The following is a 14,703-nucleotide window of genomic DNA, read 5'->3' on the forward strand; positions in this document are numbered from 1 at the left end:
GGAGGAGGTGGCCACTGGGAGGCCACTGGCTGAGGAGGAGGAGGCCACTGGCTGAGGAGGAGGCGGCCACTGGGAGGCCACTGGCTGAGGAGGAGGAGGAGGCCACTGGCTGAGGAGGAGGCGGCCACTGGGAGCCGGAGGAGGAGGAGGCGGCCGAATCCCTGTATTATACTACTTATAAAGTTTATTAGATATGTGGTTATTTCATTATTCTGTTTTATAAAGTTTATTAGATATGTGGTTAAGTGTAAGAGAGGGCCGTGAGCCTTAACTTCGCCACAAATGAAGGCATGAAATAAATAAATAAATAAATAATTATATTTGGCTGTATTTCTGGATTGTTCGTAAATACGGTTATTTGTGCTGTATATTTCACTGTTTGACACACTTATAAGGATGATAGAGTCATCAAGTTTGGTGCGCACATTGGCACGATTGAAGACCACATGTGGACCAAATTTCATGAGTCTAGCTTATACATCAGTATACCAAAAAAATTGCAAAGCGTAAAAATGTACCCACATTTCACCCTATTCAAATTTTCGGACTCAATTTAACCCATAAATGTGGGAGATAGGAGAAAATGTTATAGAACCAAACATATTGTTTCTAAATCACTGAATTCACTGCGGGTTTATACGAAATCGAGACCGTGATTTTGCACTCCCACAAAATATACACAACCAAACATAATTGAAATCTGCTCGCCTTAATGGAAATAAATTTCTAAACACTTTTCCTCATTGGTCGATTGCCAGTCAGGTAAGTCTTGTGTACAATGTGGAAGAGTTAAATCACTATTTCGGTTTCCAATAAATCCCCAGTCCATTCCGGGACCATGAACCTCGAAATATACCTTGCATATGTAGATGCAAAATATGAAGTTTGGTTGACGTATCTAGAAAATTAAGGATACGAGTAACACAATGAGCATCGCGTCTAATAACGCTCAGATTCAGTCAGATTTCGTTCATAACAAGGCTGAAGAGGAAGAATGGACAATCGTGAAGGAGAAGATCAGTAGGTCAGCTTAAAATAATTTAGGAAGGAAGTTAAGATCAAGTAAGAATCAGAGATATTCGACCTGATTGATGAACAAGAACACAAAAACTGAGGAGGGAAGAAAAGAATGCAAGCGATTAAAGAACGAAGAAGATAAAAAGTGCAGGATAGCTAAGGAAGAACGAACTGAGCTCGTAAACACTTCTGGGTAAATGAGACAGGGCAGAAAGATGCGGGAACTGAATAATTGTATCAAGCAGAAGAAGAAGCTGTTGATGCTGGTGAAATGGGAGACGCAGTTTTGAGGTCAGGACTGGACAGAACTCTGCGAGTTCTAAATAGGAACAAGGACATCCTCTGCCATAGGAGAAGGTGGAGATGTATGGTACAGGGGAAGTGCCACCCGATTTTATACAGAATAATGTTATACCAGGTGCTTACAAGTGTTAAAACTACCGCACCATTAGTTCAGTATCCCACGCCTGCAAAAGGTAACCAGTATTATTTACTGAAAAATGGAAAGACAAGTTGAACCTGAGTTGGCAGAACTTCAGTTTGGCTTCAAAAGAGATGTAGGAACATCTGAAGCAATCCAGACTTTATTTATGATCTTACAGGACCGAATTAAGGAAGACAATCCCACGTGCAAGTCATTAGCAGATGTAGAAAAAAAATCGTTATTCGATATTCTGAATCTGATCGCGTACGGATACCAAGAATGATTCTACGATCTGTACAGAAAGCTGTCTGTACAGATAGGAATCGTAGGCTGTGAAAAAAATAAGCAGCAGTCCAGAAAAGAGTCAGAAAAGGCTGCAGTTCGTCCCGTCTCCTTTTCAATGTCTACATAGAGCAGGCAATAAAGGAAACAGAAGGGGAATTTGGGAAATAATTCCCTATCCTAGAAGAAGAAGTAATAACTCTGAGGTTTGTCGATGATATTTTATCTGAATCTGGAGAAGTTGGTGAATGGTATGGACAGAGTCTTGGAGGAGTACAAGATGTTCAAAGGAATGGAGTGCAGATTAGGAAAGGAATAAGTAAGGAGCAGACTAGCGCAAGCAAGGAAGTCCTACTTCTAACAATAATATAGGGATTATGGAGCATGGTATTGTACGGAAGTGAAACATGGACGATAAAGAAGGAGAATAGAAGCTTTTGAAATGTGGTGCTATAGAAGATGAGTTGGATAGATTGACTCAAGAATGAAGGGATACTGAATCGGACTGCTGAGAGGAGGATGATTTGACAAAGTTTGATCAGAAGAAGAGGAAGAAGAAGAAGAAGAGGAAGAATAGGGCATATCTTAAGACTCACAGGATTTGTTCAGTTGGTTTTTGAGGTAAATATAGGTGGTAAAAACGGCAGCGGTAATCGAAGATTTTGCGTGGAATATTCGCTACTAAATTACACTTGCACCTCTTCCTGTAGATTTTCCATAAATCAAACTTCTCGGTCGCCCTCGTACCTACATCGTACTTCACAGACAAAGACGCTGCTGGTTTAGGGTACAAATATTGTGAGCCGAGCTCGAGAACTCATTAACAAAGCCACAAAGTTGTAAATTTAGGAAAGAATGCCGACACCGAGTGTCCAGCTCACGGGAAGCCTATACACTTTAAAAAGCCGCACATATTTTGCTATTGATCGAATCAAACCTAATGTTAAACTAATTATTACCTTAGCATAGAAAAATTGTAACTTTTCTAGTCACAAAATGAAAGAGTTTTGTTAAAATCTGCTCATTATTCGTAGTTTTTGTTACAGGCTCGCACAGTGAATTTTTTACGTGCTAAACCTCGTCTCGGTTATCGGAACTTGACGGCAAAGGTTCTCAGAGGTCATCGAGTCTGCCAATAAGCTGGCTGCTTTCAGCATGCGGGACTTTCTTAACACTCAAGTCAATGAAATAAATAGCAAGCCAGAGCTAAAGATACCACTATCAGAACTCGTAAGGATGTCGCTTCTCTTGGTGAGTGTTTATTTCTCTGTAGCTGATAACAAGGGGTCAAGGGAGAAGTGACGTCAGTCTTGGATTGGAAATTTAATACTACTACTACTAATAATAACAACCCGCCTCTTGGTCTTCATCGTTGAGGCTTTGAGGTATAAAGGCTGTGACACCGCGGTTATTCGGTTCGACTCCCGTTGGTCGATAAGATGTTCACAATACGAATGTTGGCCGGCAGGGTAGAGGTGTTGGCGGCATGCAATTTCTAATCACTAGATTGCGTGTTCAATGCCTGGATTAAATTGTAAACGTCTCCGCAGTGCTCATACGGAGTGAGGCCATATGACGCTGTTGCCTTTGATTCGACCGTCGGGTGGAGATGTTCCGTCATAAGCAGCCAGCTTGGTGCTATTCGAAACGAGTAGGCTATGTGCCGGCACCGGGTTTCACCTTCTCCTTCCTTACTATCATATCAGGTAATTCATTTCATCTCATTAACTTCTCTGGGAAGTTTGACGTCAGAGGATATCCGGTCAAAAGAAAAAAGAACCCGCCACGACAGGTTCATCTCAACTCATACCCGACCTCGTAGTGAAACGGGACAAGTGTTGGACAAATAATAATAATAATAATAATAATAATAATAATAATAATAATAATAATAATAATAATAATAATAATAATAATAATAATAATAATAATAATAATAGTAGTAATAATAATAATAATAATAATAACAATAATAATAATAATAATAATAATAATAATAATAATAATAATAATAATAATAATAATAATAATAATAATAATAATAATAATAATAATAATAATAACGGCGAATGTCCCCCGAGCAGGCCTTGTGCAGGTCTTATGAGCGATCTCCATGTTTCTGGGCATGCGGCTCCTACATAAGAAGACATGACAAACGCCCGGCCCCCGATTAACCGAATAAGGTTTAATCTCGACACGGCAGCTAATCGAACCCGGTACCCGTTGTACCAAACCATTTCGCCATGGAACTTGGTAATTTAAGGATGGAATATCTCTTTAGAGTAATGGAATTTTCATAGAATTTGAGTGAAATAATTTGTGATTGATGAATGTTCAAACAAGGGAACGTGAGTGTACTGTCAGTGCAGGAGATATGTCGGAGGAGAGTAAACAGAGGCTTTCAGCAGGCACCAAGCTATACAGTTAAGTGCGGTCTCTCCACCCGAGTAATAGAGGGACAATCCGTTATTAAGAGTACATTATTCTGTGCATGTAGTAATGATCAGTTTCACGTTTATCCTCCCGTCTCTTTGGACGCTCAGTCTACCGGAATAATTAGCATCACACTGGACAGAGTCCTAGTGCCGTATCCGTCATCGGACGTTGGCGATCTTACTTTTGCCGTTGGCTTAACCACAGTCGCAGGTTCCCCAGTCAAGACGTGCGGGGTCTCGCAGGACCCCTCTTCTCTCGATGTTCCCTTGCATATTTATTTGGAGGAGGGCGCCTCATGATATGACCAGAGTAGTGGAGCTTCATGATCTTAACAGCCCAACGCATTTCTACACATCCTGGTCAATACAGTAGACCCATATTTCAAACGCTCCTAATCTTTCCTCATAGTCCAGGACTCTACTCCATACACACAGCTCCGCGCTATCCTAAGACGAAGCTGCAGCGCTCGTTGACGGCGATATTCTCAGTATCGGAGCTCCGTTGACCCACAGGGCCTTGGTCGTCTTTAAGTTCAGGTGTAGACCAAGGTTTTCACATGTCTCCACAACTTTCATCAAGATCTGCTGCACGTCATCAGTCTGTTTCCACAGCATTCTTTCCTCAAAGAATATGCGTACAAAGTGTGCTAAGAGGCCACAGAGCCAGGACTGTGATGGCGCTTAGGTCATGCAGGCATAACGCTTAAATCTCTATCCCTGACAATTTTCATGTATAGAGTTAAGTGTGGTGATGTATTTCTAATCAAAATAATGTTGAAAATGTTCGTCTCCTTACTCCCAAGTCTTCCCAGCACGAAGTTTCCAACATAACACTGCTCTTTGTCGGACGCCACCCAGAGCAAATTGCGCTGTTCTCATCTGGATCTTTTCATGTTGTTCTTGAGTCAAGTAATCTGCTGAGTCTCTCGTACGCTGAATGGGTCTTGCCAGTGACTTATACGCCTCTGTCTTACATTCCTACTACAACTCCTAAATACACCCATAACCATATGAAGAGATCTGTAAAGATCATCTAGGTACTTGCAGTGATCCCCATGTGCTGCTTTCACAGCATCGACGCAGTAATTAACATGCAAGAAAACTGTAACATTGGCTTGCGGGATCCACTCTTAATCATAGTATAACCCGACAGCGTTCCACCTATTCTAAGGCATTGGGTTTGCTTTCTGGAAATATTGCCACCTATTCAGTTACACCTTGGCCGTCTCTTCCTTGTTCTGCTCTCTCAATAGACTTTGATTAGGTCAATACCGATGCAGTCCATTTGGCCTCCTGAGTATAAAATATCTGCCATATCTTGCTTGAACCCTTCCTTAGTGGAATGACTTTTCCTAAACACAAATTTCCTTCTACCAGAGCAGTTTGAAACATTGTGTGCAATGTAACAAGAAGGAATGCTTTCCTTATCTTACGTGCATCACATGTCAAGCTATCTGGCCTATAACTATCCCCTTTTTATGTTTGTCACTTAGTCACTTGTAAACTGGGGATACTATAGAAACTCTGAGCTAATTTCGTATAGCTCCTTCATGCAAACAGTGAAGTACAGTAAATGGGCAGGTGCTCCAAGGTAAATAAGTAGTTATGCCCAATTATGACACATTTAGAGAGGTGTATGGTGGAATCCTAGAGGAAAACTTGTAGACATTGCCGGCATTTACGTTCACTGTTTCGATATTGCGGCCTCGTGAAGTTGACTATGCTGTTACCTGTGTGAAATGCCTTAAACCGTCAGATATTCTAGTAGTTTGACTTCCGTGACAATAAGTCCCAAGCATCGATTTTGGACAGCTCCCTGGTGTTAAAAGCACTTTATCAGCCTGGGAGAGAAGTGGTATTTTGAAGTTGGGTAACCTATCAGCAGTAAGATATTCTTTTAATCATTCAGAAGTTATCAAAACTGTGATCAATTCAATCAGCCCATCAAATGATATAATATCAAATTGATTATTCACTCAAAATGTATGAAAGTAAATCCTTCAAGAAACATCGGCTGATAGAGTTGTCTTGTACTGATTGACTTGTGTGTGTACTAAGGGAGAGGAGGCGGGGAGCAGGTAATTAACAAGGTATGGCAGAAATGTAATTATGTGAAAATTATGCGTGTGAAGCTCGGGAGGATTTAGAAATTTTAGTAAGCTTGTAACAGTTAGTGTGTCCGCATTTCCCTAAAATTCATGAAGGTCCCATCCTCTGCTGTTTGGTTCCACTAATACAGAGAGGATAACCAGGTATAACTAATTATGTGAGTAATACACCCCTTCTGCTTTAAGGGTCTGTGTAACGTACTTTACAGCCCCGACAACGGGCGTATTGTAAAATCATTGTGTACTAAAATGGGAGGTTCAAGCCCCATTTAATGTAAAACTAGAAGCAACTGCTCCTGCCGATCCTGAGTACCTTTTTTAAACCCAAATGTAAAGTGAACTTCTCGATTCGAGACCCGACCTAGGTAATGTGCTTTGGAAGCTACGGCTTCTTTTTGTGAATTATGTCTTTCCAATTTGTAAAGGCAAGCCTGCGGGTCATCAGACTGTGATAGACGCAGATATGTTGTAAAGTATCAGAGATTTCGATCTCCTCATTCTACATTTCAACTTGTTGGTTCACGTTCAGAGAAAATACAGTCCAGCCATTGTCCCTAACTACAGTGAGTCTCTGCACAAGGCACTCGTTACTTGGACTAGTCGGGGCTGTAGTTTTCAAGGCTCCGTTATAGGAATATTGGCCACGACAGAGGAAAATGTATCAAGGGCCGTGAAATGGTAAGATCATTTAGCATGTACTTAGAACCCAGTTCATGAAGCTCTCGTCACAATAATTAACAAATACTTAGGAACATGTTAATAAATCCCGTCAGAATACTTAAAATTGTAAAGGGAAGCGGACGATTAATTTACACAGTAAAATATTGCGGGCTGTTTTCTTAACTGACCATCAAAGTTTTCAAGCGGGGCTGACGATCTAAGGTAATGTGTTTGTTTGACTGAGGATGGATAGCGAATGAAGCTGAAATCAGTATTCTGCATTGAAGTGCCATATTTTCTGTCATAACCTCCTTTAGGCTGTCATTTTAGTCATAGTTAACTGTTGAACTCTGTACTTGTTCCAGGTCCTCTTGCCCCTGATGCTAGCAGTTTCACTGGCGAGCACAGACCACTGTGCATCGTCTGTGGGCTCGAAGTTGGACCTGTCTGTGCATGGCCACAAGAACGCCAGTGGACATTGGATAATAACGGTACTGTGTATTATCAAATTCAGAGTTGTGTTTCCGTGTTGGATGGATAATATTGTATGTGATTAATACACGTAACTTAGTGCTGTGTATAATAAATATTTGCATGCACCATTCAAATATCAACCAACTTTCAAACCACAGTACAGTTTGCGGAAGTAATCTAATATGTCCTTGATATCATAGTGCATCAAACACTAACCTGCTTTGCATGTGCTAACCACTAACGGCTTAAGAAAGTGGAGTAACTCATAGCAGACGTAATTACTCACGATTGTGTTGTTATTGCTCGGGAAAAAGTCCCGTGTTTAAAATAATATCTGCATGTTGCTAATATGCTCGCACCAGGACAAGCAGCCAGCTACTTCGAGAGATAGTCACAGGAGGTGCTAGAACTTAGTCGTTAACTGAATTTATATTTCACAGACATTTCACACAGTTTGTCTTTGTGACAACAGTCTATGTTAATCCCGCACTGAACTTGTTAAATAATATAACAACGGTAACACACAGGTTGTGGGTTTATGGAAAATAAATAAAGTAGAAACTAGACCTTTCCTTTAAGAAATCATTCCAGGAACATCGGTCTGGCTGGAAATATCTCGTAATGGTCCCCCCCTGATTTACGATGAAGTCTGAAAAGTTTGTCCGGCCCAGATGGAGACCCTGAGGAAAAAAAAGAGCTCCGTGGAAGTGGAAACTGCCGCCGTCTTGGGTTTTATGAAGAAGTCCTGCCAATCGATATCTAGTGCAATATTGCCTTGAGCAGTAAGAATAAGCCCAGCCAGGTCATATCTACTGCTACAATGCCTGGAGCCGTACGAAGTAGTCCAGCCAGGCCATCTCTACTGCTACACTGCCTGGAGCCGTACGAAGTAGTCCAGCCAGGTCATATCTACTGCTACACTGCCTGGAGCCATAGGAAGTAGTCCAGCCAGGTCATATCTACTGCTACACTGCCTGGAGGCATAGGAAGTAGTCCAGCCAGGTCATATTTACTGCTACACTGCCTGGAGCCATAGGAAGTAGTCCAGCCAGGTCATATCTACTGCTACACTGCCTGGAGGCATAGGAAGTAGTCCAGCCAGGTCATATTTACTGCTACACTGCCTGGAGCCATAGGAAGTAGTCCAGCCAGGTCATATCTACTGCTCACTGCCTGGAGCCATAGGAAGTAGTCCAGCCAGGTCATATCTACTGCTACACTGCCTGGAGGCATAGGAAGTAGTCCAGCCAGGTCATATTTACTGCTACACTGCCTGGAGCCATAGGAAGTAGTCCAGCCAGGTCATATCTACTGCTACACTGCCTGGAGCCATAGGAAGTAGTCCAGCCAGGTCATATCTACTGCTCACTGCCTGGAGCCATAGGAAGTAGTCCAGCCAGGTCATATCTACTGCTACACTGCCTGGAGCCATAGGAAGTAGTCCAGCCAGGTCATATCTACTGCTACACTGCCTGGAGCCGTAAGAAGAAGTCCAGCCAGGTCATATCTACTGCTACACTGCCTCGAGCCGTACGATGTAGTCCAGCCAGGTCATATCTACTGCTACACTGCCTGGAGCCATAGGAAGTAGTCCAGCCAGGTCATATCTACTGCTACAATGCCTGGAGCCATAGGAAGTAGTCCAGCCAGGTCATATCTACTGCTACACTGCCTGGAGCAGTAAGAAGAAGTCCAGCCAGGTCATATCTACTGCTACACTGCCTGGATACGCATCTCCGTCTACGGTACCGTATTCCCGAACCGATCCCTGAATCTCTCCGTTATATTCACTCTGATATGTGATTGTGATTTCGTCCACTCCACTTCCTTTATCTCGAAACTATGGTCACTGAAGCCGAGCTTGGAGACATCAGAAGTCTCGTTTGATAAATGAATTTCTTTTTGGACATATTGTCTCTTTTTACAGCAGGAGAATGATGTCAAGAAATACCGAAATTCCGTGTTTTAAACATTCAGTTCTAAAACACACGAACAATTGTACCGAATTAAATGAAACTGGGATGTTTTAGTAATGTGTATGTATGTTTAGTCATCAGCCCGAAGGCTGTTTGGATCCTCAACAGTTCCACCATGAGCTGTCATAGATGGACTAGGCAACACTGAAGAGGCGTACTAGGGAAATGAGGAGTGAGCTAGTTTCCCGTTGCTTTCCTCACCGAGCCAGAAGTTGCTATTACATATCAGTCTGCCAAGCCCACTGAAATGCATGCACCAACAGACCCTATGAGCAATATTTTCACACCATTCATAGCAGGGACTGGCCGCGTAAGGAATGGCATTACTATAATCGCTCATACCTCAGTCACTTTCATTTTGTCAAAGCCAAGGATAAGACAGAGACAGATCAATGAAAGTAACAAAATTGCTCTAGCCCATACCAGAAGACTTAGTGCACTGTAAACACTAGGTCCCACCAGCAAAGGCATGTTTTAGTAATATCTAAGAATAACGAGCAAACAGCATATCTGGGAGTACGTTATAGGTTTTCCGTAAGTTACGGCTCCGATTGCCACTATATGGTGCGGCGAAACTCCGAGTAAAGCACCATTTGTGGTTGTGTGGTGTGGTAGTTGGGCATAATGGCATCTCATGTGACGTGCGAGAAAGGAAACAGGGATGTGAGTAGGAAGGGTTGTTTCAAATGGGTGCTTCATACTCACCTTGGAATTATAGTGGATTGTGAACTGAATGTGGGCTTTAATTTTCTATGTCTTAAGAGTTCAATATTCTTTACAGGTTGATACGCGGCGATTGACATCGACGGAGAACCAATGGGAATTAGCCGTGAATGTCCACCAAGAAAGATCATGTGATAGCAGTGAAGTTGAGCAGCTTGTTTCGGTGACTTCTGTACATCCACCAGTACACGGTAAGACCTGATCATTGTCATAGAACTCTCATTCACACTCGGTGTTCCTTACCCCAAAGAAGTAGGACTGCAGTGTTTGTGGGCGGTATCTCCTCCGTGTCCAGGGGCAATCTGCTAGGGAACGTGCCTGCGTCAGTCTCCTCCCTATTCGATATTGTCTACGGGACTAGGCGTTCTGAAATGCTTGAGAGGATTGGAATTACAGGGAACGAAAAGTAACACAAACTGCAGTGGTCAGCGAGCGAGGCAGGTGCGTGGTCTGCCTCCCCTTCAGTTAAATGTGTATGTAGAGCAGGCAATATGGGATATGGAGGAACGTCATTGTTGGAGGATGTCAAGGGCAGTTGAATGTAGGAGATAAGGTCAGGTGAAGTAAGTGATATAAGACTAGGAAATGTACTCATAAAGGAAGTGCAGGAATTTGGGTGGCTAGGAAGTAACATAACGAATTAAAGGAGAAACTATCCGTTCATTTACCGAAGAAGAATACTTGCTAAAGGAAGCCATCTTGTAAATGAAACATTCTACTCACCATAAATATACAATTCAGGCCGTCGTTTACCGAAGTATTTGTCTGTAACGTTAGAGTCATGCTAAGTAGAGAAATAGAGTAGAGGCCTTTGAAATGTGGTGTTACAGAAGAATGCTTTTGGTAATAATGTGAACTCGTGTCCTTTTCCGAGGTTATACAGTTCTTTCCAGCAGCACTCCTAATCGAGGTGATCATATTTAACTACCTACCTGCAGTCCTGCCAACATTACGTTTCTCAAAGTAGTGGGAAAAAGCGTAGACCACGTGCTTTGCAAGTAATTGTGCTAACCGTTACTCTACGGAGTTTAAGGTGAGATAGGACGATCATAGCCCAAACATAGAGCAGGTGACGGGAGGGAGATATGGGATAAGTATGAAAAAGTGTTTAGGCTGCTGACGGAGAACAGGAACAATGTACAGGGTGCGGTGGGAGGAGAAGTTCTGAAAGACAGATATGCTAATAGTTTAAGGGGGAGGAAACTGAGGGCAAAGGGATAAAGTCAAGGGCAGTTATCACTAGGGTATCCGTGAGTAACCGCTGGTAAACACAGAGGGATATAGGGGGAAATGAACTTGTTTCAGGAATGTGGGGGTAAGAGAAAAGGTACAGTAGGTGGAGGGGCAGAGGGGGTGGAACATGGTGGAGGAGAAGGTATGGTCTGCAAACATCAGGGAAGACTGTTGAAACTAGTAGGGAAGCGGATATAATGAAATAAGTGAGGTCGAGACTCTGGTCATCGAGGACTCCATAGTTAGGCTCGGGGAGAAAGTGCACGGAGGGAAGGGAACCAAGGTAGAGGAATTACGTTAAGACAGAAGATGGGGAAAGGGTGTGGTAATTTTCTATGTTGGTACGAACAACGTACGACATAGTGTGGGATCTGTTATGAAGTTGAATGGAGAGGAGGTTATTATCAGTGGGATACTTTCTAGGAGAGGGTAATATAAATGAAACTAAGGGGTATTTATGTGGGGGGGACTGGGAGTGCGTGTGTTGTTTAGAAAGGATACATGTTGGACTAGGCAGCGGAAGTGAAAGTACGTGGACATGGTGGTTATAAGATTCATATTTACCAGATATTGTATAAGGAATTGTTTCATGGTTGAGAAGTGACGTAATGGATGTCTTCCAAAACTGGAGTGTTTTTGTAGAGATGGGATCAAATCGATAGCTGGGGGAGTATTTATACCCGCGGAAGAAGTATTTTTATGGTATAGAAAAGCTAAATATGAGAAACATAAAGTTCTAGGTATAGGGCTCATCTCTTTGCGGTGTACAGGTACGGATGAATTGATGCAGACGCGGAAATATTTCATTAGGTAATCAGCGATGTGGAAAGCGTGGCATCAATAGGCAATTTAGATCTGGCTGTCAAACTGAGTTTCCTTCTGGAATGAATGCCATGTGTGTAGGAGATCTAAATTATATCAAGTCCGTTGCTGTATGACTCTGCTTTGAAAATACAGTAATATGTAATAATATAAAGTGTAAACAACTTATCTTTATTTGTCATCAAATCAAAATTAACCTCGTCCTTCTTAAACTCGTGATTGTGTTCAAAAGGACCTACGTAAGGAATCGAACCTTTCTTTACTTTCTTGAATGATACAACAAACCATATACACCTTTCTGGAGCGGCATTATAATGATGAGTAGTGTTTCAACTGGACAAAATAGAATCATTACAAGTAAGAGACACACGCACTATTTTAATAATCTTGGTACACGCGATTTTTTGAACATAACCATAATCTGAAGTAGGCCTTGTCGGAGACCGTAAAATGATTCCATACGGATTTTATTTGCACAGTTTGCGATAGATTTTCAGGATTATTATTTATCAGAAATTGCATATTTCATGCGTATTTTTGTTCCAGGTACTTCGACGTCTCAATATATGAAGCCAGTCACACCTGCAACTACTACACCAGCTTACACTACTCCACCGACTACTGCTATTACCACTGCTCCAACTACTACTACACCAGCTAGTACTACTACTACTACTACTACTACTACACCAACTACTATTACTGCACCGACTGCTACTACTCCACCGACTACTACTATTACCACTACTCCAACTACTACTACACCAGGTAGTACTACTACTACAGCTGCTACTACAAGAACTCCAACTACGTCTACTACTCCAACTACTACTACTACTACTACTACTACTACTACTACTACTACTACAGCTACTCCTACTGCTACGAAACCAAGGTCCTGTCCTCATTCAGGTGAGTGATAAACTCTCAAGAAGTTAATCAGATTATCTATGAGTGGTGTACTTGAGACGAACGTACATGTGTTTCTTGGAGATTTTGATCTAGTTTGTTCAGGTAGAAAAGTAAAGCTCTTAATCGTTGTATTCCACGTTCCACAGATAAAGTACTCACCCTGCAGTTACTGTGTAGGTGTTTGCTTGGAGCAGCAGTCTGCAGAGCGAGTGCACGAGTAGAGAGAATATGAGAAATGAGAGCGTCTTGGGTCCGAAGTGAAGGCGGGACCCGGTGAGTGTTCCACATATCGCAGCGTACAGCACAGCGGCCCCACACGCGAGCCGATGATACTATCACGTAGAGGTTGTGGGTTCGACAACCCTCAAGGTGATTCCGTGGCTTCTCAGTTTTGCATGAGACAAATATCTGGATGTGCACATTTATTAAGGCACCTTCCCGTTTATGGCTCTTTCCTACGGCACGCAGTCATTATATCATTATCTAAGATAGATTCACGATTTTGGGCAGGAAAGCAACTGGAAACTACTTCAATAAAACTACCAGGAATCCATACTTACATTCTGTTTCCAGGTGAATTGCAAACGTACAAAATTTAGTAACCATCCTTATCAGTTCTTGCTGAACTCCACAGGACTCTCAGAGAAAGGCTCGTCTCCCTCCTCAACTTGTTCGGGGCGCCCTTGAGAGCTGCGAACAGTACACATTAGGATTGTAACCGTTCCTCGAATGGAGAATTCAACTTGTAGGTGTTTTTGACTGAAATAGGAAACAAAACCCCTGGGGGATTCACTGGAGCGAAAGGATGTCAGAACCACAGATTTAAAATTATCACTTAGTTTACAAAAAATGTTTTATCACTGACATTTTTTTCACATGAATAATTGAATAGTAAATAAGTCGAAAGCCTTACAACACCACCTGAAAACAAGTCGTTTTATATGTCTGACAAAAAACAGAGGATAATATTTTTACATGAAACGTTGCCAGGTTAAGTTTAATTCAATGACTTGCAATTTGTCAAAACCTGCGCTGCATAAATTTTACATTTGATAATTTTAGTTGGAGGCACAGCCTCTGTTATAACGAGAGAGAAAAACTGGTAAAATGCCAATAGCAGTTAATTAAAGAAAAAGTTTAACATTGATAAATACACCAAAGGCAGGAGGTAGCAAAGTGCCCTTTTGGTAGATTCGCTGACTAAATAATATTAACATTAAGAAAAACTCTGAAGGGCACCGCCTTCATCAAAATGACAGAGTAAGACTATAAAATTGGGCGAGGTGCCATAACAGTTACTTTATTGATTGCTTTTGTGATTAAACATATGTACTAAATAAACAATATTTCGAGTTAAAGTAAATACATACTAACCCTAGGAAAGAATTATACTAGTGATATAACTTCAAAATAATAGCCGGTATATATGCGTGTTCGTTTGGCTGAGATTCTAAAACTTTGATCGTGTTTTTCTCAGAACATCATTTTCTGACTTAAGTCGTATGTGACGATTCGATCGAAACTTGTAATTGCTACAACTTCTCTTTCACCATACATTTCAGTGAACATAACGTCAACGCGGATAACTGTTTATGTCTCCCTAAAGAGAATTAGTCCTTTTGAAGTCCCTAAAGTCA

General features: G+C 41.8%; 1 protein-coding gene across 1 annotated transcript in view; it reads left to right on the forward strand.

Annotated features, from left to right (window-relative positions):
• Positions 1-2,959: 2,959 nt before the first annotated feature.
• LOC136886078 (uncharacterized) overlaps positions 2,960-14,703 on the forward strand; it is a 36,900-nt gene continuing 25,156 nt past the window's right edge. The window contains exons 1-4 of the mRNA XM_068230920.1: positions 2,960-2,974; positions 7,292-7,417; positions 10,158-10,290; positions 12,701-13,066. Coding sequence (XP_068087021.1) covers positions 2,960-2,974; positions 7,292-7,417; positions 10,158-10,290; positions 12,701-13,066 — 640 coding nt within the window. The remainder of the gene's footprint in view (positions 2,975-7,291; positions 7,418-10,157; positions 10,291-12,700; positions 13,067-14,703) is intronic.

Source organism: Anabrus simplex, chromosome X (assembly GCF_040414725.1).
Source record: "Anabrus simplex isolate iqAnaSimp1 chromosome X, ASM4041472v1, whole genome shotgun sequence".
Lineage (NCBI taxonomy): Eukaryota > Metazoa > Arthropoda > Insecta > Orthoptera > Tettigoniidae > Anabrus > Anabrus simplex.